The following is a 25,457-nucleotide window of genomic DNA, read 5'->3' as shown; positions in this document are numbered from 1 at the left end:
CTATGATGATTGTCTAGGTATATATATTTTTAAGATCATTCATACCTGTCTATTTTGCAGAGAACCAAATAAAGGCTTGCCCTCATCTTCCAGGAGATTTTCTTTAAAAAAAACAAAAAAAAACAAGGAATTGTAGTGAGTCATATCCTCCAGAAGCAGTCAGAATTGTTTGTATTTCAGTTTTCACAGAAATTCATGAACTAGGTCTCTATATGTCGTTCTATGTTGTTTCACAAAGTGTATTCAGGAAATGTCTGTTATACAATTAATCTTCAGACTACATACACCAAACCAGCACATTACCATGCAGGAGCTAGTGTAGCACAGGGCCTAAGTGTAGTCTGGGATGTTCTTGGTTCAAATCTCACCTTGCTGTGAACTTACTAGGTTGCCTTAAGCAGGTCTCTCTCTCTTTCATTCTCTCTCTTTCAACATAAGCACCACCATCTGCAGTATAGTATTGGGCTACCTCATAAGGCTGTTTCAATGGTCATTGAGAGGAATGTATGTAAAGCACTTGAAATGTGCTATATAAGCACAATTGTATCAAATTAATTAAGATTTATTTCTGGGGAATCTCTCATTAGAAGCTAGCTGCTCTATGACCAATGATAACATTTCCAAACAAGCACCACCATTGCTTCTGTTAATTATCACAGCTGTAGGTGTGTTATGCCTATTTAGCAATTATGCACAATGAGATACTACACTTTTCTGAATGACTAAACTAAAAATATATGAAAACTGAATTGACAAACTAGAGTAGAGCCTTTGGGTTATGTGGTCTAATTTCTACATCATCACTGTTTCAGAGAACATACAAACAATATTGACCTGTTTCACACATAACAGCAATTCATGGTTTGTTTAACCCATGGGCTGTTTACCGCATGAATTGTCAGGGCTACCTGAGAGTAAGCACTCCCACTTTTCATCTGGCTCAGCAAACAACCCAAAAACACTCCCGTTCTTGAGTTGTTTGATGCAATGTATGAACCAGAACCCTGGGCTGCCTAAGGACAAACAACCCAGAGCTTTGGGTTCAGTTGCCGCATCAAACAACCCAAGAGTGAGACTTTCCTGGGTTGTTTGAAAAACTGGATACAAAGTGATGAATGAGCAGGTGGGAAACAGTAAACTTGCTCATCCCCATGTAGCCCTGACAAACCATAGTGTGATTTTTTTTAAAAACCAAAAAACCCATGGGTTGTTGTTACATACAAACCAGAGTAATTTTGCTTTCAAGTCTGAACATAGTTCTAGAGCAAACAACACGCCAGTTCTAGAACAAAGAACATTTAAGATTGTGCATGCACTACTTTGCTATCTGTGGAAATTGGGCCTCCTAACAGATTCCCCACTGAAACAGGTTTTTGAAGACTTCTGCAATTGTTATATACACACATTATTAGTCAAACTAATACATGAAACAGGTCTCAGAAACCATTACTCCCTGAGATTAGAGCAAAGCATTTTACTGTCCATTTTAACAGAAATGGACCAATAATATGGATGGTAATTTTCTGATTTTTGTCCAGTAAAAGTCCATTTTATCTAGTACTGTGCCCTATACTAATATTTCAGAAATTACATTTTAGCTTCCCTACATTTTAGTAGCTTTCCTATATTTTCAAATGTAAAGTTCTACCAATTTTAGGTGGAGTCTATTATAATAAAAAGTAAAAGTAAAATTGTTTAAGAGATCCTACTTTTGGCTTACCTAAACACTGGATAGTAAAAGCACATGTGCTCCAAGTCATCATAGGAATGCGTGGATCATTTTCATTGGGAGCAACTTTTAATCCAATTCTGTAAATTGCAGTGGCAAAGAGAACCACCATCTCCTTGATACTATTAGAGTACTTCACTCTGTAGAGGGAGCCAGAAGAACCTCATATTGTGAACCAGCAACAACAGAGAAAAGTTCAAGTGATAGATTATGAGAATATCTGCACAGTTGTATTTACTTTGATTTCAGAAGAGGTAAACTGTGAATTGTCATTATGAATCAGCAATCTTCTGTAATAGGGTTGAAATCCTAAGAACGTTTCAGCCACATGCATTTGCTCATTGTTATAGTAGCCCACTCTAAGGTTTCTGTTTCATAGGCATCTGCAGGAATTTTCCAGGGTTGCGGGGGAGCGGGGAACTGCACAGTGGTATATGATTGTAATTCATGAGAATAGTGTGCACTACGACAACACATCTGATTTTCCTTGTGTATATTTTGTTGTTTAGTGTCACAATCCATAGTATTTAGAAGCCCATGTATATTAGCAGCCACTCCTGGGAATTTGACACTAATGCAGAAGTGTGTTAGATTAAAGTTTCACACAAGAGGCATCATGAACTCCAATAAGACGTTACTTTTAGAAGAAAAAGAAGGAGGAATAGATGCACAAAAACAGTACAGCAATTTAAAGAATTAATTGGCTATTTTCTGGCATCATTGTCCTGATTATAAGACTGACGGCTTCACATGACTTGCCAGGGAAGGGGTACCCATGTTTTAGAATAATTCCCTTCATCTTGGAAACATTGGCAAACACTTTGTAGAGCAGGCATAGAGAACCTCTGGTCCGTGGGCCTAATATGGCCCACAAGAGGTCCCCACCTGTTCCTGTGAACTTGTCCCGTCTCTACCCCCTCTTCCCTTTTCTCCAGGAAGCAGGCTAGTTTCTTACAAAATGAATGGGCAGAATAGTGGCTGCACATTTTGCTTCATATCTCAGGTTCTACAAGGGCTAGGGACTTGCCCTTTTCTTTAAATTAAAGTTAGAACTCTGGGGATTATGGCCCAATGTATACCTTCCAAATCCATCTAACGGAATTAGAAAAGTGACTCTCAACACTTACAAAGGTTGAACTCCAAAGCTAAGAATAGAATGGAAATCAGATGAGGCATCTTCCATTTCTTTATCAAGTAGAGATGGAGCGATTTGTTTTGTTTCTTCATTTAAAAAAGAAATTCATAAGTCAGTCTGATTTACTTCAACTAACTGAAGCACAAATATTTATTTTACAATAAAAGAATTTAGAACATGCAATCATCACACAGTTTTGGCCATAATAATTCCCACATAGCAATCTATTCTGAAAAATTAGGGTTAAAATGCAGTGTGCAGGTCAATATGCATCAGATTAGATCAATATACATACAGATTAATCTTTGAACAGTAATGTTCAGACTATGTTTGTGAGCTTTAAGTGCAAAAACAACCACAAATCCATTCTAACAGCACAACATATTAAGGGGAAATCCACCTAATGTAGGAGAAATGGGACCAATATCTTAACTACATAAGTACAGATCCAAAGAAAAAGATAATAAAAAATAAAAAAGAGAAAGTCTGTAGTAGTCTTCAGTACCATAAAGAAGCACAAGAAATGGAACATAACCCATTCAGTCTGTATGGGAGAGCTAACTGCAACTCTTCATACTTCCCTTAGGGAGGCTTAATTTCCACTTTGAGAAATATAACTTTAGAACAGGGGTCCCCAACCTTTTTTTGGCCTGTAGGTACCATTTGTATTTTTGATAAAGTGTTTTGGGCATCATCACAGAAGGATTACAACAAAACATAGAAAGGCCAAGTTGCAAGGCTAGAAGATAAACATACTCCCTTTGAACCCAATTTTCTGCTCCAACAAAATGCTGCAAAAAGACAAGCCAATTTCCCCAAATCACCTCTAAATAAATTCTTATAAAATTAATTTCCCCAAATAATTTCCACCCAAACACACACACACACACCATTCACTCATCACTCAAATATATCCCCTTTCCCTACCTCCCCCAAAGTTGCTCCTCTTTGTCTTCCCCCCTTCACTGGATTTTCCAACCTCCTCTCTCCCTCCCCCAGTGAATTTTGTAATCCCAGCCCCCAGGTTCCTCTCCTCTCCCACAAACGTGCCCCCGATCAGATCCCCCAGCTTTTTTTCTTTCTGGTTTGGCTGGCTGGAAAGTAGGAAAGCTTCATCTTGCAGCTGCCCCACCTTCTTGCTTTCCTCTAAGGAGTGCTCTGGGCCTACATGAAGCCCAGAGGCATGATAGGCAAGGGAAAGGAGGAGCCCGGGGTTTCTGGAGACTGGAGATCTGCTGCTTTCCAACCATCCAAGGTAAACCATTCTTTTAAATTTCTACAAGAAAATAATAATAATAATAATAATAATAATAATAATAATAATAATGGCAGGGGACCTTGGCGAGCACCAAGGAAGATGTCCAAAGGTGTGGTGGCACTTAGCTGTCCCCAGTTTTAGAAGATATTAATAATTAAGCTCGATAACTGGATAATAACTAGATAACTATTTTATTTTATTTATTATTATTGCATTTATATCCCACCTTTTTTCCTGCAAGGAACCCCAGGTGGTGTACATAATCCACCTCCTCTCCACTTTATCCTCACAACAACAACCCTGTGAGGTGGGTTGGGCTGAGAGTCTGTGACTGGGCCAAAGTCACCCAGTGGGTTTCCATGGCCGAGTGGGGACTAGAACCCGGATCTCCCGACTCCCAGTCCGACACTCTAGCCACTACACCACACTGGCTCTCACAGATCATAACTAGATCATAACTAGACAATTAGATAATAAGTTTGACAGCTAGACAACTAGCAGACTCTTAAAACCTTTTCCCCCACACGTAAAGTTCTGAAGAAAATATACAAACCTTCAATGTTTTTCTTGTTGTAACCAGATATCCGGGCCATAACAATCTCAATCCATTTTGTCAAAGACAGAAGTTGAGCCACCACTTCTGCATCCTCACTGAAAATGTGAAAGGGTAATGACAATTTTCATAAGCATAAGCAAAAATCTAATCCTTGGAGTCCAATCTATGAAATGCCCATGCCTTATATAATAAACTGAAAATATAATATGCTGAAAAGAGGCAGCTCCTGACAACAGACAAACTGCTGCGTTCAGCACCAGCTCCAGCTTCCAGAGCAGTCTTAAGGGCAGCCCCACATAGAGCACATTGCAGTAATCCAGTCTTGAGTTTAATAATGCCTGTACCACTGTGGCCAAGCTAGAAGAGGCCATAGCTAGCGAGCCAGCTGAAGCTGGTAAAAGGCACTCCAAGACGCCACGGCCACTTGGGCCTCCAACAACAATGATGGCTCTAGGAGTATCCCCCAAACCACGGACCTGATCTTTCAGAGGGAGTGCAACCCCATCCAAAACAGGCAATGAGCCTATTTCCCGGACTCAGGAACCACTCACCCACAGGGCTTATGTCTTGCCAGGATTCAGCTTCAGTTTATTGGCCCTCATCCAGCCCATTGCTGAGTTTAGGCTCTGATCCAGGACTTGCACAGCCTGACATGATTCAGATGTCACAGGGAGACAGAGCTGCAGATCATCAGCAAACTGACAGCATTTGGCTCCGAATCCCTTAATGAACGTTCTTAGCATTTTCATATAGATGTTAAACAACATAACTTAATTGCCAAGGGGCTGAGGAATAATCACCCAAACTTACTCTTTGAATTCAGTCCAGTAGGTAGGACCAGAACTACGTTAACAGAGTGCCTCCAATACCCATCCTATGAAGTTGATCCGGGAGGATACCATGGTCGATGGTACCCAAAGCTGATCAGAGATCAAGCAGAATTTATAGGGTTGCACTCCCCTGTCCCTGTCTCAATAAATGTCATCCATCAGGGGGTTTAATGCTGATTCAGTCCCATAACCAGATCGAAACCCAGACAGGTATAAAAGGAAAGAATCATATATTTTCCCCATATATTCAACAAGAAATATGCAGTCAGACTAAAATATAGGAGAATCTAAATGTGGTAACATACCTGTTCATCCTGTGTGTTTGCAAAGGAATAATAGGTATCACAGTGTTGCACAGGGATTTGCAAAGTGGGCAGAGGTACTCTCCGTTCTCCAAGTCAAAAACCTGTTCAACATGATGATGTTGCCGAGAGTTTAGCTGAATGGCTTCAAAGTATCTGCAATATTCAAATGGACAAGCAAGAGAAAGGCTTCTAGTACAAAAAGAGTTTTGATACTCATTTCGTTCTTTTCTATGCCAGAATATTTTGCCATCATATACTTGCTTTATGTTTTAATTCTATGCTTGAGCATAAGAGGAAACAACTCCGCCAGTCATAGCAAATTCCTGTATTTTTTTTAATGAACAACAGGGTTTTGTGAGAGATAACCAGAATTAGAGAGCAGTGAAAGACTTGATCCATCCCAATGGGCAGTACAGGAAGGCCACACATTCAAATCAATGCACTACAGCCCTGTTTGTTAGATGTTTCCACTATGCAATAATCAGGAAGAAACAGAAACTGTAGGCTATATAGCTAATAAATCCCTATATACTTGAATGTTTCAACAATATTTTATTCTTTATTAAGCATTTTAGTGTGCTCTAAATTAGTAGCTGATATTTTGTCTGCATTTTGCTTTGTAGTTCTGCAAGTATACAAATATCTTAGTCTGCTTTGTTTCCGCAGAGATACTTGAAGCTGCTTGGCCAATCATATATTCTTAAGCACCCTAGAAGAAATTGCTTGGGAACTGACTATAGATGAAGCAGATAACTAAATATGTCTACTTACTTCTGCCAGCAGGAAGCATGCATTACATGACCACAGCTTCCAGTATGAGTTCCACATGACAAGTCAGGATCCATGAAGAGAGGATCAATTTTATCTATTGAGGAAAATGATCAACTATGATAGCATTTCAATAAACCTGAGCATGTGTTTTGCAAAATCTGTTCTAGTTTCTCAATCTTATTTAACCTAAATTGAGAGGTAGGTCATCAAATAAGTCTTCTTTATTCTATGTCATACATACAGTACATGAACTTTACTCTTACATTTCATGCTGCTGGGTTTGGAAGATTTTCAAATTAGAACGTAGCAATAGGAGCCACTAAGACTTCAATATTAAATTGTATCATCTGTACCTGTATTCCCAAGGCAAATGTCAAATCATTGTTTTTATTCTCTTCTGAGTTTTTTTACTATAATGGAAGGAAAAGGGTGCATTTTTCCCCACAAATTTTATTTTAGAGAATAAAACTTAAACTATAACTTAAAGAAACTGAGACATATTCCCTACAATTTATCCCAGCTGTATGAGCAGAATCCAACTAGTTTACCTCCAACTGACAGAAGCCTCCCATTAGCAGAGCAAGGAGGTGCCTGATTTTCAACTATGCACCCTCTTCCCACCTATATCCCCTATGCCTCCCCACCATCTGCTCAAGATTTGGAAATGGGTCCCCCTTCCCATTCTGTTGGTGGAAGGAAACTTGTTCGATCCTACTCTATAACTTTCCTTCGAAGGGCTTATAATGCATTTGCAAGCAGATGGCTTGGAGAAAGAAAATACACACCTCCTGAAAGTTCAAGCATTTTCCCCCTGTGCTGGGTTAAGGCTGTGGATTTCTGGACACAGGCAGATAAAACCATGGCAGCACACTCTAGCCTCACTTCCTGTTCTTCCTGACACAGGATGCAGGTCAACACTTCTTTTTCTGTAACAGATGGACCTCGTTTAGGCCCCAAGGCAATTCTGGTATAATCTATAATTGGCGGACTGCTATAAAGACACAAAAAGATTCAAACTAGCAGATTTGAAATCAACAGATCCTCAGCCAAACAACAAAGTGTAATTGCAATTTATATTAAAACAAAACCAAATATGCTTTAAAATTATACACAAATTACTTTACTCCCCAGTTGAAGCGCTAGCAAAGCCAAGACTGAACAGCAGCTATCAAGTAGCTAAACAAAATGAATCTGGGAAGAAAATAGATTAGTACGATAGTCTGTAGAAACTATTAACATTTTAGTGAGCTCTGTGATGGAACATGTGCATTAATATTTGAAAATAACTTTTAAAGTACTCAGATATAAAATTGCCTAAACTCTGTTCAGTCACCACTGCTCTCCTGGGATTGCACCTGCACAGACACTGAGAACAGGCCTCACATTCACATGATCCAACTATTGCTCCACTACCTGCAAGGAAAATTGGATACTTCCTGACCTCGTGAGATTAAACTCGATCTTGCAGGGGATATGGTATGTTCAAAATAATTCACAGATCTCAAATAAATAAACAGACTTCTCTGTTCAGATATCACTCTTTCTTTACCTTGTGGACACCCATGAGTGGTTCTCTGCTTCTAGCTGTGTTTTGTTTGATCAACAAGATGAGAAATAATTATCACATCTTTTATGGCAAGGTACTGAAGACCTACTCTAAATCTCTTCCTAGGTACAACTCCAGTGGGAGAAACAACTTCTGATAAAGTACAGGCTTGACAACCATGATTCACATTTTAGCATGGTCACTATGGCATACATATCCTGTAAAATGGGAGAGGGATATATGGCTTTTCCCCATTGTATCTAGTGTCACTTCTTCTCTGTGAGTGCATAGTACAAAAATGAAAATAGCTTTAGCTCACAATTTCATGTCACTTCTTCTCTGTGAGTACATGTTATCCCCTTTGAAATGAAAATAGCTTTAGCTCTCAATTTTGTGTCACTTCTTCTGAGTACATATGTTATCCCCTTTCCAATGCATAGTGGGATACTTAAATTCATGCTCACCAAATAAGAGGGACACGAATGGTTTCAAACCTAGATAGCTGCTGAACAAGCACAAGAGAATCCATAGTAAGCTATGAAGAACTTCTATAGCTTTGATTTGGATCTGCAAAACTGTGTTGTTCCATCAGCAGAACAGATACCTCTGGCAGACTGAATTCCTCTTCCCTTCTGAAGCCACCCCACAAACCTCCAGAACAGATTGTGGGGTTTTTTTTGGTGGGGGGGCATGCAGGGTGGATGAGGGAAAGGTAAACTCCTGTTGTGTAAGAGGATGTCTACTCACTTAATTGGATTTAGACCACTGAATATTTCTTCTAGATACTATGATTTCCACTGGTATATTTTGTAAAACAAACAAAAATGAAAATAGCTTTAGCTCTCAATTTCATGTTTAGAATGTTCCATATTTACTCATATACTGAATAAGTGCATTATGTTCAGTATAATGAGGGATTATATCCTGGCTCCAGAGGAGCCAGAAACAGTCCACTCACTGATTGGCTGTTTATATTATTTTGTACTATTTTGAACTGTCAAAAGCAAGTCAAAAATTATTACTAACTATTCTCTCTTCCTACCTCTCCTCTTCCATAACATCTGGGCCTTGTGTTTCTTGTGTATTTTCATATAACAGCTTGTGAGTTTCAATGAAATTCTTCTGCAAAGCAGACATCTGAGCCATGATCTTCTGACGATGTAGCCTGGCTGCGTCTGCCTTCCTCTTCCTCTCAGCCTTCTCCTTGTCCTGAATCCTTTGCATCTTATTTAGCATCAGAAAAGAACAAGCAGCCTATTTATTAACAAAAAAAGACAACCGAAATAAATGAAGAATTATCTCCTTTTAAAAATAATGGAGTAGGATTGCATAAAGGCATGTAGAGCTCCTGTAAGCTTGCCAAAATAACATGGGTGTGCATTCTTGCATCTCCAAATCCCAAAGCCTTCCACAGCTAACTATGAACACTATCCTCACCTGCTGGCATGTTTTCAAGCATACATATTGTATTCACAGGCCTAGCTGAAGAAGGAAGGTCTGTTTCCCCCTAAACCAGGAGGGGGCAGAAGGTAGATCTTCAAACGTTTTGGACTTCAACTCCCAACATTCCTGACCATTGGCCATGCTGGCAGGAGTTTATGGGAATTGAAGTCCAAAACATCTGGAGATCTACCTTCTGCTTACCCCTGTTCTAAACAAAGCTCCCACAAACCTGTTTGCTGGAGTAAAGCAGACTAGACTCACCCTGCCTCCAACAGATAATCAGCATCCTGAAAATGCTGAATCATCATTATTGTGCTAGCCGAAGGCCATGACAAATACATCCATAGAAAAGCATACAACTATAAAAGTACACAACAGTTTAAAATAACCAAGAGAACCATACAGACAAGCTTAAATTTACTGTGACTAAAGCTCTCATTTCACTCAGCACTTTGAGTCTCCGTGGCAAAATGCTGAATCAGTGCAATGCTTGGGGAATGCTAATAATACATTTTAGGCTGTAAAGTGTATTTATTTATTAGTTATATACCGCCCCATAGCCAAAGCTCTCTGGGTGGTTTACAAAGATTAAAACACGGAACATTAAAAACAAATATACAAAATTTTAAAACATAAAAAGCATGAAAACAGACAATATCCATTTAAAACAACTATTCTAGGGTCAGTTAAAAACCCCTCAATATATGCTGCTACAGTGTAGACTCCAAAATGCTGCCTCAGAGCCTTAAAGCGTCCATGTGCCCACCCTTCTTTGGAAAGAAACATAAGAAGAGCCATGTTGGATCACACCAAGGGTCCATTCGGTATTCTGTTCACACAGTGGTCAACCAGCTGCCTCTGGGAAACCCCCAACTAGGACATGAGTGCAACAGCACCATCCTGCTCATGTTCCCCAGTGATTGGCATATAGAGGCATAAAGCACAAGTAATTCCCATGTGTACAGAGAGTTGGACATAATCAGTAGGATTTGCAGTTACTTGCTTCCATATTGACTGGTTGCGGAGGGATATACCAGCAAGACTTATGGGCAGAAGAACAAATGAATGGATGGGGAAGCTTCTTGCCAATTTGGGTTCCCACTTGTAAAGTACATCATTCTTTTAATCATATAAGGATGTTAAATGCTTAGCTATGAGTCCAGGGGTCTGAGTTTTGAAGGCAGAACAACCACATCTTCCAGTGTATATATCATATCGGTCCTATTTTATGGTTACCTCATTGGTTTTTGTAGATTCTGATCCAGATGCAGCTGCTACTGTAGGAAAACAAGACTTCTCCCTCAGGCGTTTTATTGTTTCAAACATCTGGGAACACAGATTTAATAATTAAAACATTAATGACTGTGCATATTGTACACCGATATTTCTGACTCACATTGTATAATGGCATGCCTTGTAAAAATGTATGTGGGGGATCAAATGCAGTTGCAACAAAAAGGCATTATGATACTGGCCATTTTATGTCTAATACCTTGCTTAATAATCCTTAGCATGGAATTTGCCCTTTTTAAAAAATACCTTTGTACACTGAGTCAAAGTTTTTAGTGACCAAGCAATCCAAGCCAGCATGTTAGGCTGAGCGTCAGTGACTGGTCCAAAGTCACCCAGTGAACAGACACAGGCTCTACCAAGCTTCAGTTTATAAAAAGATAGTAACAAAATATATCTGCACAGGTAATCCAACGGAGAGATTACTTTATGCATAATCATCACCCTGTGGAATTACATCAGCAAGTTCTTTAAAAAGTTCCAGATTGGCTTTAAACATGTTTGCCTTGCTTACCTGTAGTACCCAATTGATCATATCTTTTTGTGATTCCAGCTGTTGAATTCCTTTTAGTTTTTCCAGAATCATTAGTATGTTCATTGCATTCAAAGCAGAGCTTCCCATTCCTTCATAGACAGACACAAGAATGAAAAAACCAAACAAACACAGATACATGCTCATCAGAGACGAGCACTTCCCCCTTCTGCTAATCATTACTATGACTATGTATTAGATATGAGCATGTCTTATCATTACAAACCTGCCTTCTGTCACAGTTGACCCATCATTGCTATGTTAATGATGCATTTCACTTCCTCACAAAATGATGACTGCAACAAGCTACAAACAGAAGGCTGCACTGAGCTGGTTTTGGTTCTATACCTTATTATTTCTCACCAGATATAACATAATCGAAATGTCTATGAACCCATTTCCATTACAGCATGCAGTTATAACTGCAAGCAATTTGCTTACACTTAGTTCTTTTGAAAAAGTATTCCGGTCACCATCGAATGGACTGCAGCACAAGCAGGGATCTCAAGTGGAAGCAGCCTACAGATTAAGGTTGACACTGTCTTAATGCAGGGAAAGCATATCTGCAGACAAATTAAGATCTGACCAGCCTGAATGCTTTTCTCCTTCCTTAGTTTTAAAACAATGCATATTTCAAAACATTTCTCTAGTAAGCATTTCCCCCCGGCAATAACTTTTTCTTGCTTTTTACAGCCATTTTCCAAGTGTAGAAACCTTAGTTCCTTCTAATCATCATTCCTTCTAGTGCAGAATGAAGTCTTCCTTTGCTTATACTTATACAGCACAAACCACAGCACCCATGGACAAGAAGAAAGTATTGGCAGACTCTCTCTCTCTCTCTCTCTCTCTCTCTCTCTCTCTCTCTGTATGTGTGTGTGTGTGTGTATATTCTTTCACTATGGATGAATACAATCTTGGGGAACTCCAAAAACAGCCCCAAAACTCAATGACACAGAATGTTGGAGATTTTGATAGGAATAAAAAAATAACAAATGGGTGGAAGAAAGAATAGAATGGTTCACAATGAGAAGCTGTTTTTAAATGTCCCCAGAAATGGAAGTGAGAGATTCCCATAGAAAACAATGGAAAAATCCAAGATTGGTGAGATTGGTCACTAGTGTGCCTGCTTGGATTTCCACTCAAAAATCCCCTCACACTCAGGTTGTAGCAGAAGACAATCTACTTAAATTGCTCCCTCAGATCTCCTGCCAGGCCAAATCAACCACTCAGTTACATTCAGAAGCCTAAAGCTTCATTGACAAGGGATGCCATGTCATATGGAGAACTACCAATTAGAAGGTATTCAGCAGCTATTCCATCTTGTCTTCCTTAGCAGATTTTCTTTTGTTAAGAAAAAAGTTAGAAGTGGTGGCAAAACACCAGAAGGTTACAAGTTGAAAACTACACTGGATTCTTCCAGATAAGGATTTTATAGCACCACCATCCTGCCTCATTCATGATATTTTACATGGGTGGGTGGGTGCATTCTAGATGATACTGTCTTCCACTTGTAATCCTCCCGTATCTTACCATGACTTCTTCTGTCTTTTTCCTGCACAATGCTTTTTGATTGGGAGTGCTAGGAGTCCTCTTTTTGGAAGCAGCCATCTGGACAACCCCATAAAATTCCTTGAATGAGGCAAGATGATAGTGGGGTTGTTGTTCACACAACACACTAACTCACACAGTAGTTGAGTGTGGGTAGTTGCTGAACCATCGGTTGTTTGTTGAACCATGGGTTAGCGTGTTGTCTGAACCCAGGACATTTTCTGCAGGGTGGCTTGTTAGCCATGCAGTGTGGCTTGTCAACCACCCTGAACAACCCAACGACAAACTATGGGTTCTCAACATGGCTTGTTTGAGAAAAATAAGCCACACTGCATGGTTAACAAGACACCCTGCAGAAAATGTCTTCGGTTCAGACTACATGCTAACCCACGGTTCAACGCGACTCATGGTTCAACACAACCCACACTAAACCACTGAGTGTGGGTTAGCGTGTTGTACGAACCCAGTTGCTGTGATAAAAGCCTCCTCTGGATGTACCTTTGCATGCAGACTGGCTGCAGTTTTAAAAGTGGAATAACTAAACAAAAAAAGAAAAAGAAAAAAGAGTAATGTTTTGTTGTGCGGCTCCACTTGTGTTTGTCTGCTTTCTGTTTACAAACTACTTCTTTGTTGCTGCAGTGCTGAATTCTACTGCTGGATCTGCGAGTTAACAATTTACTTCAGAAAGAGGTTCAGCATGAAGATAAGAAGGCACACTTACTTGATGCTTTGTGATAAAAGTCAAAGGTCACTTCTTCCTCTGGAGCATTCTCTAACTGTTGTTTCTCTTCCAGTAAACCCAAAGCAAGGAGGTGAAGAACCTACAGAGAGAGAAACAGGTCTCAAATCTTGCCTCAGACATGCAAGTTTATCACTTGGGCCGTTATAGTGAAGCACTCTCTGAATATGGCCTTTCCCAGGATGGTTATTGGCTGGCGTTTAGGAGGCGGGAAATGCTGGTTGTGATCTGGATATTTAGATGCCCAGCCCCCGTCTGATATTAGCCTGAAGATACTGCAGTATTGAACAGTTGAAGATTGTGGTGTGTCTATACTGCGGCTGGGCCATGCTGGCTGGGGCTGACAGCAGTTGGAGTCTAACAACAACTGAAGGGCCACAGGTTCTCCACCCCTGGTTATGACATACATATAGTACGTGAGCCAAAACTCTGGGCTCCATAATTTTATAAAGATTTCTGAAGTTTGGCAGACAAGATGTTATTTATGTCAACGGAAGTTTCACAACATCTAGTTTGCATTTTGTGCATGAATTCCCCCAATGCTTATTTCATTAAATTGTGGATGTCTTCATTTTGAGCTCTTTCTGCCCCAAATTAGGCCACACACACACACACACACAAAAAGAGTTAAAACCCCCATCATTTAAACTAGCAGGATGCAAAAACCAGGTTTAGGGCTATGCTCTTAAATGTGGAGCCGAGTTGTGAAGACTTTTGGCCCTTGATGGACTTAGCCTCAGTGTCAACAGCAAGCAGGGCCTGTTTCCAAAGAAAAGCCCAAAGCCATGATGATTGCTTGCTTGATAATTCATCAGTAATGGGCACAAGAATCAATAATGTGACCCTCCCCCAAACAAAGCAGGCACAATCTATTTCCGTTGGTAAGCAGTGATTTATTCCTACATGAAGAGCACTTGTCAAAGGGAGGGTCACCTTCATAGCTGTAAGCCTTGAGAACAGCTATTGGAGCACCCAGAGTTGTGCAATCACAGAGGAAAAACAAAAATGCAAAAGTGAGAGACAGAAGGAAACATGTAAAAGAAAAAATATGAGGAATTTTTGCTACGCTCAAGCTCTGGAGTACAAGAGCGGGGAGAAATCCCTTGATAACGCTGCTGCTGTGGCGGTTAAAAGGAACTGAGTAGGAAGGTGGCAGTTATTCCCCTCAGCGTAGGCACTCATAGTGGGCGGCCCACCAAAAAGCCTAGCTCTAGAAAGTTCTGAAGCTGTCTTTTTGCTATGTGGCTAACAGCAGCTTGAGGGGGGATGGCTTAAATTATAAAGCAATGTAGGAGGGAAAAGGTTAAATATGCCCTCTCCTGCTGTTGCTCAAGCAAACTGGTTAGGCTTCTGCAGCTGCTTTGGAGTAAAATAACCACTGGGAGGCAATCACTCATGCATCTCCTGCTTCATGTGTAGTTTGACCCTAATAGTAGTTTAGCACATGTGAATGGCCCACTGCTCAGATGACAATAAAGCAGATATCATTAAAACTACATGGCAATATTGACACATATTCAATAACTTTACAATTTAGCAATAATCCAAATATAACACTCTGACGCACGTGGGGAAAAGTAAATGCTAGGATAGTTACAGGGCACATAAGGTCTGCTTATTCATCAATTTACCACACTGAGAGCTGCCCTGGGAATTATTTGTAAGGCAGAATATAAACACTTATAACAAACATATAATGGGGAAACCCTAAAGACACTGAAGATAAGAGCATAGCAAAAATGTCATTCCCGCACCGCTCCCCCTTCCAATCCTAGAAAAAGATACTGTTGGCAAACATACCATTTGGATCATAGGTTCTGTCCACAAGTGGCTTTCCAGCTCTAGTGCTCTTTGCAAGACAGTTCTAAGAATGTGCATCATGATATCAGAGTTCAGAACTTTCACCACATTTTTGAAAGCAGCACTGAATTCTGGAGGTGGAGGGGGTGGCAGTGCTAAAAAGAAGAAGAGGTAGTTCGATACCAGTGCATTACTAACTTACCAACTGTGTTATGAGATAATGAAAGGAAGAAGTACAAACATGCAGCTGTGAGCCATCAAGTTGTATATAGGAATGTGTGAGGTGGGTACTATTTTGGTGAATCATGTGGTCAAGTTCAAATGGACATACTTCCTGCTGTGCAGTGTTCTGGATGAACTCTGGACTAATTGAAGCAAACATATGAAGCTGCCTAATGTGGAGTCAGATCAACTAACTCAGTATTGCCTGTTCTTACTGGCAGTACCTCTGCAAGGTCTCAGAGAGAATTCATCTCCACCTTTTTAAGTGGAGATGCCAGAGACTGAACCTGAAATCTTATGTATGCATCAGATGTGCTCTACCACTGAGCTATGGTCTCTCCAAAACAAATTTGCTCAGTAGCAAGCATTGCATCTGAATAGGCCAACTCCAGAGTAACAACATCATGAGAATCATATTTGTGCTATTTAACAGCTGCAACACCACAGTTTAGGGCTGAAAATATTTTAGGGATGATCAATATTTATTTATTTATTTATTACATTTCTATACCGCCCAATAGCCGGAGCTCTCCGGAGATCAAGGGAAATTTCAATATAAACTTAGGCATAAAGTAACTGGTTGGCCTTCCGGGAAACTAGTAGGCTATCATTTAACTTAGCACTACATGTTAGTTCCTCCAGCAAGATACTGATTGGTATGTTCAAATAATTTTTATGCAAAATGCAAACTTTGCAAATTAAAACCATAGGAGCCAGGAAAAGTCCTGAAGTTGAAGCTCAATCCCAAAGTGAAGCAAGGCAAAACTAAATGTCCCAATTTGCACTTAATGACAACCCAAGGTTTTTAAAACCCCTGGACAGTTGTGAACGAGTGAGCATGCTACTTCACATTGTGACCAGGAGCAGCTAAACAATCCAGGGACACTCTGTCCCTGTGTTGCTTGCCATGATGTGTGAACCAGGAACTCTGGCTTGTCTCTTCCCTGACAAGCCAGAATTGGAACCCAGGGTTTAACATCACAACAAACCACCCAGTGGTGGAGTGTCTTTGAGTTAGTTTAGCTGATCCTCCTTGTAGCAGGCCAATTGGGTAGTGTGCACCAACATGTTTGCTCATTCACAATAATCCAGATTTTTAAAACATTCTGGGTTCTAGTGACATGCAGGCTGGGTCAAAGGCTCTAATCCACATCTCCTACAATACCTGCAGAATACTGGACATGGTTGTTGGAGGAATCCCCACCCCCTCCCTGCTCTGGTGGCAGATTATATAGAAGCTCTCCATCTGTGCCAATCTCAGAGCCTTTGTAGCACAGTACGAATGCAGCAGCACCTATGGAAGCAACGAGGGCCATCTTAAGATCTGTCCTAACTGTGGCGCAAATGGACCTCACAACCTCTATTCTGGACCTAATTGGTCGTATATCAACAAAACAGCACACAACAGCTATCGGAGTTTTCAAAAGGTTGGGAGACACTATTTCTTGTTCATATGAAAATAAGTGACTCAGCAATCAATAATGAGTTGACATAACCAATCTGTGATCATCATCAGGGATGATGATAACCACCTCCGGATCTTATTTTTAATTTATAAAAATTACTGCATTGCAGATACATCATCAACTCCCTAGGCACTTATCTTACCCATGCCAACTTTTTACCTTCATCTCTGTTTTCTTGCACTCTTCTTTTTTTCTCCATGTGTTCAGCCTGTAAGAAATATCAGCTAATTTACCTCAGAATACCAACAAAATGAAAAGGCTTTTTTTTACTGAATTCATACAAGGAAAAGATGAGAATCAAGCTAAATTGCTTAACAATAAAATAATAGGAACTCTTTCAAGACACTAGGGCCTAGTTCAGACAACACAAGCCACTAGGGCCTGGTTCAGCATTTCCTTAACCATTTTGTGGTTAAGCAGCATGGTTTAGCGTGTTGTCTGAACCAGGCTTAGATGTTCATGATACAACAGCCTTCCCAACTTAGTGCCCTCCAGATGTTTTAGACAACAACTCCCAGAATTCCTGAACATTAGGTATGCTAGCTGGGGCTGATGGGCATTGAAGTTCAAAACATCTGGAAGGCACTAGGTTGGGGAAGTCTGTACAAGAGAAAGGGGGGGGGAAGAGAGGGAACCTGCACAAGTAAAATATTCATTTGTTAAATGACAGAGTGAAACAAATTGCTTCCCTATCCCTTCTGTGTCCACCCATGAGCATAAACTAAACATTTTCCTTTCAGTAGAGTCAGACAGATATTCACTCACACATTTAAGCCAACAAGGGAATATAAAAGGGATTGTGGGAGTCCCATGGGTTAAACATATCCCTATTCCTCTGCAAAATCAACATGACTTTTAGCCTCAGCTGGTTTCCAGGTTAAAATGGGCTTTCTTTTTAAAAAAACTCACAAGCACACTATTATTATTATTATTATTATTATTATTATTTATTTATATAGCACCATCAATGTACATGGTGCTGTACAGAGTAAAACAGTAATAGCAGGACCCTGCCGCATAGGCTTACAATCTAATAAAATCATAGTAAAACAATAAGGAGGGGAAGAGAATGCAAACAGGCACAGGTAGGGTAAAACTAACAGTAGAAGTCTGCACAACATCAAGTTTTAAAAGCTTTAGGAAAAATAAAAGTTTTTAGTTGAGCTTTAAAAGCTGCGGTTGAACTTGTAGTTCTCAAATGTTCTGGAAGAGCATTCCAGGCGTAAGGGGCAGCAGACGAAAATGGACGAAGCCGAGCAAGGGAAGTAGAGGCCCTTGGGCAGGCGAGAAACATGGCATCAGAGGAGCGAAGAGCACGAGCGGGGCAATAGTGTGAGATGAGAGAGGAGAGAGAGGAAGGAGCTAGACCGTGAAAAGCTTTGAAGGTTAACAGGAGAAGTTTATATTGGATTCTGAAGTGAATTGGAAGCCAATGAAGAGATTTCAGAAGCGGAGTAACATGGTCGGAGTGGCGAGCCAAGAAGATGATCTTTGCGGCAGAGTGGTGAACAGAAACCAACGGACTGATGTGAGAAGAAGGAAGGCCAGTGAGAAGAAGCTTGCAATAGTCCAACCGTGAAATAACCAGTGCATGAACAAGCGTCTTGGCAGAAGAGACAGACAAAAATGATCGAATTCTGGCAATATTTTACAGGAAAAATCGACAAGATTTAGCTACTGCCTCAATATGAGGAATAAAGGAGAGCGAAGAGTCGAAGATAAAGCCAAGGCTACGAGCTTCCTTAACCGGAGTAAGCGTAACATCATTGACAGTAAGAGAGAATGAGAGATGAGGAGAAGGTTTAGGAGGAAAAACAAGCAATTCAGTCTTTGCCATGTTAAGTTTCAAGCGACGATGAAGCAGCCAAGCTGAGACATCTGAAAGACATGCTGAGATACGATCGTGAACATCAGGAGAAAGTTCCGGAGATGACAGATATAGTTGTGTATCATCGGCGTACAGATGATATTGGAGGCCATGAGACTGAATAAGCTTGCCCAAGGGCAACATGTATAAGGAAAACAACAACGGGCCAAGCACCGAGCCTTGCGGAACCCCTACTGAAAGGGGAAAGGAGGAAGACGAGCTGCCATTAGTCAACACGCTGAAAGAGCGACCCGCTAGATAGGAGGCAAACCAGTTATAGACAGAGCCACAAAATCCAAGGTCATGAAGGGAATCTAAGAGAAGATCATGATCAACCGTGTCAAAGGCTGCAGTTAGATCAAGGAGAATAAGAACGGAATAATGGCCTTTAGACTTGGCAGTAAGGAGATCATTGGTGATCTTAGTAAGGGCTGTTTCGGTGGAATGCAGAGGACGGAATCCAGATTGAAATGGATCCAAAGCAGAGTTACTAGAAAGAAAGTCAAGACAGCGAGAGTAGACCGCACGCTCCAGGATCACTAATAAATAGCTGCCACTACCCTATCATTTTTGGGCATCTAGGGGTATCTCATTTGGTCATATGTAGCATGTAGCGTTTAAATGTAAGTAGGCACAGGTGCTTTAAAACGAGGCTTTAAACTGGTACAATAAAAATAGATAAATTTCTTTAATTAAAAACATTTCACTTTGAATCCAAAACTTTAAAAGAAGCCATGGCTAAAAAGCAAACTTTATCTCTGATTGTGAAAAGACAAGGAACATGCCACTCTTATTTCGAAGAGTCCTTTTCAGGCTATTTCAAAATCTCAAAATGTCTTTGACTACACACTTCCTGGGATTTGGAGCAGATACATATGACAAGCGTCAAAAAGCAAGAGAGAGAAGGGCTAAAAGAGGGAGCACACCATGTCCCTCCTCCTTTTCAGTCTAGAACTTAATGTTGAAGACAAGGCTGTTAACTGCCCTCACAGAGCCTCCTGTGAATACTGATCGTGCAGAGTGGAAAGGAAGCACAACACACACACCCAACCTTTAGGTAGTTCAGCCAACACCCAGAACACAAGCCACATTGCTAGTGTATTTCAGCAATCTCTGCTTGCCAAAACCTTGGAGCATGTTGCTGGAGCAGCCTGGCTCATGAGAGATAAACATAGAACAGTCTAAAGGAACTCACCAACCTCCAGTATTTTGAAATTAAAAGATTTTAAAAGGTAAGATAAAAGACTGTAAGGGGAAAGTAAGCAGAGTACAGAGTAAAATGGAACACAAAATGATTAAGAGATAAGCCTGGATTTCAGCCAGCAACAAGTTGCAGGCTGCTTCCGATGGGAAACATGAGGGAAGTCATGTATGCAGGACAACTTTCAGAGATGCAACAGATGATGACAAAAACTGTGGGGGATCACCCTGCCTTTATCTTGGGGGATAGGAGGGTGGATTACTGACAGCTCAAGAGAGCCTAATGGGAAGGTGGCGGGCCAGCTTGAGGAAAGTCATGTATGCAGGACAACTTTTCAGAGATGAATGTTTGGGGCAATTCTTCTTTTGCCTAAGTTGGGAAAGAGGTGAGAAGTGAAGCTATTTCCTGGCTGTTGTGCTAGACAGTCGTTGATAGCATCCAAGCCTTGCCTTGTGGATTCCAAATGAATCACACTGGCTCAGCCTTGAAGTCCTGAGTCTAGGAAAATATGAAATGAACTGGCAGGATTTAGGCCAGCCGTCACTACACCTGTCCCCTTTGACATGGACCAAACAAGATTCCACTTAGTCTCTTAAAGACTGCAAGAAGCAGGGCTTGAGAAAAAAACAATTAAACAGTACAGGCAAGAATTTATTTATTTATATTTATTTAGAATATTTAAGAATGACATCATGCACCTGAGCAGAATCACCACCTTTCTGCCTAATTACAAATATATTAATGTTTTAAATGGAAATATGAGAAGGGAAAAAATGTTCACCTAATACCTCCCCAAGTATTAACCAACTCTTCGGTTGTTACCTAGGTGACAGAAAGATACTCATGACTGGTTGCATAGACTTCCAAAATAAAGGTTTGCTCTTTTAATGGCAGCTAGTCATGTTAAGCTGGCTAAACCACAGAGAGATCATGATGAATATAGGTTGTTAAACAGGAAAGGCCATAAAGATTGTCCATTAAAAGAAAGTGTCTAGATTAAAGGTGACAAAGATAAAAGGAGTTTGCAAATTAAATTTGTGTCCAAACAGGTAAAAAGTGGCCCTTGCAATCTAATTAGACCAGTTATTATCACTTAGGAAAAATCTGTCTGAAAAGCCACTGAAGTTAATTTTGGTATATATGTAGCTGGAGAGATTATATTATTTTAATTAGTATTATTGCTTTTCTCCCTCATAATTTCAGCTAGTCTGTAAGAGAGGTGCACGCACGTGCCCTAGTTCTGTCTTTCATTGTGAATTTTATAGTTTCTTACCTTGCTGTGCTGAGTCTTGCTGTAATGGTAAAAGAATATATTGTACTCCTTGAGGCACTCTTCCTTCAATTCATAAACTCCATGGCCTGAGACACCTGGCTTTCTTTATTTAAACAAACAAACAAAAAGGTTATCATCAAATCAGACAAACATATTGGCTGATTAATTATTTTGAAGCAAAACAACGATGCAATTATTTTCATTAAAAGCATTAAAAGGAGCCAAAGTGATCTTTTGGATACATGTAAGGATTTAGGAAGAGCTCTGCTGGATCAGAACTGGGCCTGTCTAGTCCTAGTCCAACATCTCATTTCCCACACTGGGCAGCCAGATGCCTATGGGAAGCCCAGAAGCAGGAAATGAGTGCAGCTGCACCCTCCTGCCTGTGTTCCCCAGTAACTGGTATTCAGAGGCATGGGGGCCTTTGATCCTGGAGGTAATCTGCAGCCATCGTGACGAGTAGCCACTGACAGCCTTATCCTCCACAAATTTGTTTAATACCTTTTAAAGCTATCTAAATTGGTGGGCATCAGCACATCTCCTTGTAGTGAATTCTACAGTTTGACTATGTGTTGTGAAGAAGTACTTCCTTTTGTCTGTGCTGAATCTCCCATCGCTCAGCTTCATTTGATGGCTTTGGATTCTAGCATTAAGGGGTGGGGTGGGAAACATCTATCTACTTTTTCTACACCAGACACAAGCAACCCATAGCCACTGAATCTCAGGGAGCCTGGCTCAGTTTCCCCCACTCTCCAGCTGGATCAATGGGGGGTGGGGAGAAATTCTGTTCCCACGCTGCAGTGCATCATCTGTGTGTGTGAGAGAGAGAGGGGGGAGGGGGAGGGGAAGGGTATATGGCTGTGTGAGAATGAAAGATTGGAGGGACAAGGGGGACACTAGTCCTGGCTGTGCCAACCATCATCTTTGATCACACCCACTGCTGGCCTGCAGCCCTTGATTCACTACCCACCGCAGCCCTTGGGGCAAAAAGGTTGCCCACTCCTGTTTTATACAATGCATAATTTTATAAAGCCTTATCATGTCCACCACCATCTTTTTTCTAAACTAAAAAACTCCAAACATTGTAACCTTTCCTCGTAGGGGAGCTGCTTTAGCTCCCCGATGGTTTTGGTTGACCTCTCCTGCACCTTTTCTACAATATTCTTTTCAAGGTGGGGCGAACATAACTATACACAGCACATTTCTTCTATATATTTCTATAGAATGCATTACTGTATTAGCAATTTGGAAATAGGGAAAGAAGTGTCAAACCCTTATTAGGTGCATGAAGATTTTGATTGTCAGTTTATCATTGTTACTATAGAAGGACTAAAAATTGTTTCTAACACGTAACACAGAATACTTATTCATAGGGAACTCAACATATTACTCCCACCTTGGACTGCCTGCACTGGCTACTGATCCTAATATGAAGTGCTGTTTTTTAATTTACCTTGTGCCTCTTCAGATGTTTTGGCCTGCAACTCCCATCATTCCAAGCCAACACAGACAATAACAAGGGGTCATGGGAATTGTAGGCCAAAACGTCGGGGGGGGGGGTACAAGTTGACCACCTTCGACCTATAGAATTCTCTGATATACTAATCATCTTGGAGCAAGAAAAAAATCTCAAGATCCAAGAATGATGAATTTGAAGTAACTAACATCTCACAAGCTAGGATACCTGTGATGCAAATGCTATTAGAGCTATCAGCAGTCAACTCTTCTTCTTTTTTAAACATTGCTATACAGCAGTGTTTTCAAACTGTGTTCCAGGGAAATTCAGGATTTCTTCGGAAAGTTATCAAGGGTTCCCCAATGTGAAGATGAATTGTGCTCACCATTATTTAAAATTCCTTGCAACTCACAGCCCCAAGAAACATTAGGCATGCTGAAGGACACATAGACCCTGTTCAGTTGGCAGGCTAAGCCACGGTGGTTAAGCTAGTACGTTTTGGTGCCCAAGTAAATGGATAACCACTTCTGTCTTGAGCAAAACTTAGAAATCTTGCTTTCTATGAAACTTTGAAAGCAAATGTATCAAGCTTGTTGCAGAGTTACAAACACTCATTATGCTTTAACTACTGATTTAAAATAAACAAGGGCTTACTTGAATATGGCCACTTTGTGGATGACGTTCTCCAAACCAGTCTCATTGTTTTCCTGTTGAAGACATTTGCCATGTTAAGGTACTGACAAAATATTTCAGATAAAAAAGTAAATTAAAGCAAATCAAGTTCCTTAAGCATCAGAAAGGCACACCGGTTTTTACTGTGAAGGTTTCTTGTTGGTGTGTGAAGGGTATCGAACATGGGCTTATAGTCTATTGCCTCATGTGATTTAATTTTTTTGATACATCATGCTGGATCAGACCAAGGGTCCCTCTAGTCCAGCTCTCTGTTCACACGGTGGCCAACCAGTTGTCAACCAGGCACCCACAAGCAGGACACGGTGCAACAGCACCCTCCCTCCCATGTTCCCCAGCAACTGGTGTATATTAGGCCAGATGGTTTTCAGGATTTGGGGGGGCTTTTCTGGGACAGAAAGATATGCCCCATGCTAGCATTTACTCAGGTGATTTATCTGCTGGTAGCCCCTGGGTGCTATTTCACAAAGACAAATGAAGGTGGCTCTTTCAGTTGTTCATTAGAAAATTGTAACTCTCAAGCATCTGGAAGACAGATTCCTATGTAACAGTTTGCTCAGCTGAACACCTTTTTTCCTCTTTATCTGATACCAGAGAAGATTCTAAATTATTTTTACTAAAGTGGGATGTTAGTTCTAATAGATTCAGGGTCCCAAGCAAGAGATAACTGATTATCAGAAGATTCTTTAGGTCTGTTATAGGGCCAGAGCATGGAGATCAGGTGATTCCCTGTTGGACTCAGCTGACAAGTGAGAGGCAACATGGAAAATCTTGGGTTGCTCAGGCTGATTTTGAATTCTTTTTTCCTTGGGACAGGGAGACTCAGAGGGGAAAGTTGATGCCGAAGAGAAGTGTCTTCTTTTATGGGTGCATTTACTTCCCCGATTCTTCGAAGCTGCTCAATATTATCACTCATTATGAATTAGCCATCGAGTATAAAAGCAGCCAACTTGGGAATAGTGTTATTTTGGTAAGACAGGGCCCCAGATACTGCCTTTGCCTGACACAAAACAGTTAAACCAAAAAAAAAAAATCAAAGCAGAAGTTTGTAAATAGAAAACAAGTGAGGCTCAAGAAAAAGGAAAGACAACAAGAGGTAAGAACAAAATGAGATTTGAAAATGTTACGCTTAGACAAAGCTTGCTCAGAAGAGAGAAAAATGTTGTGCCTGTCTCCTGAACAGGACAGGAAAGGGTAATGGGAGAGCTTATTCAAGGGAGGCAAAAGCATAAAAAAAAAAAGTCGGTCACATGATCCCAGTCTCTTGAGCCAATATGAGAATATAAGCTCTCTGTAGATACGTTTCCACCTCAGAAAAGCTATAATTCCTATAAATATGCAAACAAAATCATATGTATTAGTTGTGCTACTAATATTTAATTAATAGCTGAGCTGAAGAAGATGCGAGGGAGAGCAGGGCCATTCCACCAGCCCTGCTGGAGGCCTCCCTAAATGAGAGCTCCTTCTCCCTCAGCTGTCACCATCATTCCGGCAAGCTGTACTGAGGAAGGAAAAAGGGAGGTTAAAGGCATTCCACTATCCCCATTAAAAGAATGATTCCCCCCACTCTTCTCTCCACCTTCCTTTTCCCTTGTGTGCCATGACTTTTTAGATTGTAAGCTTGCAAGCAGCGACTTCCTTGTTTAATTGAATATATGTAGGCTGCTGTTGGAGCCTTTTTTGGAGCAGCATAAAATGTCTGTATATGATTTTAAATAAATCAATTATATTGTACAGCAACGACATGGGGAGTGGTGGAACTTAATTCTATACTTGCACTTTGATTAAATGCAATCAACT

General features: G+C 40.6%; 1 protein-coding gene across 3 annotated transcripts in view; it reads right to left on the bottom strand.

Moving 5' to 3' along the window:
• The window catches only part of UBR1 (ubiquitin protein ligase E3 component n-recognin 1), an 85,898-nt gene that overhangs the window by 19,335 nt on the left and 41,106 nt on the right, over positions 1–25,457 (bottom strand). For 2 of the 3 annotated variants that reach the window (XM_063117648.1, XM_063117650.1), the window contains exons 22-36: positions 23,622–23,674; positions 21,512–21,614; positions 17,330–17,378; positions 15,483–15,637; positions 13,665–13,764; positions 11,378–11,487; positions 10,810–10,899; positions 9,173–9,384; positions 7,370–7,575; positions 6,585–6,678; positions 5,814–5,966; positions 4,676–4,773; positions 2,857–2,950; positions 1,721–1,869; positions 46–101 (exon numbers count right to left, since the gene is read on the bottom strand). In XM_063117648.1, coding sequence (XP_062973718.1) covers positions 46–101; positions 1,721–1,869; positions 2,857–2,950; positions 4,676–4,773; positions 5,814–5,966; positions 6,585–6,678; positions 7,370–7,575; positions 9,173–9,384; positions 10,810–10,899; positions 11,378–11,487; positions 13,665–13,764; positions 15,483–15,637; positions 17,330–17,378; positions 21,512–21,614; positions 23,622–23,674 — 1,722 coding nt within the window. The remainder of the gene's footprint in view (positions 1–45; positions 102–1,720; positions 1,870–2,856; positions 2,951–4,675; positions 4,774–5,813; positions 5,967–6,584; positions 6,679–7,369; positions 7,576–9,172; positions 9,385–10,809; positions 10,900–11,377; positions 11,488–13,664; positions 13,765–15,482; positions 15,638–17,329; positions 17,379–21,511; positions 21,615–23,621; positions 23,675–25,457) is intronic. The other variant, XM_063117651.1, reaches the window with a different exon arrangement.

The sequence above is a fragment of the Elgaria multicarinata genome, chromosome 2 (assembly GCF_023053635.1).
Source record: "Elgaria multicarinata webbii isolate HBS135686 ecotype San Diego chromosome 2, rElgMul1.1.pri, whole genome shotgun sequence".
Lineage (NCBI taxonomy): Eukaryota > Metazoa > Chordata > Lepidosauria > Squamata > Anguidae > Elgaria > Elgaria multicarinata.
Note: the sequence above shows the minus strand (reverse complement) of the source record. Positions and strands in the feature narration are given on the sequence as shown.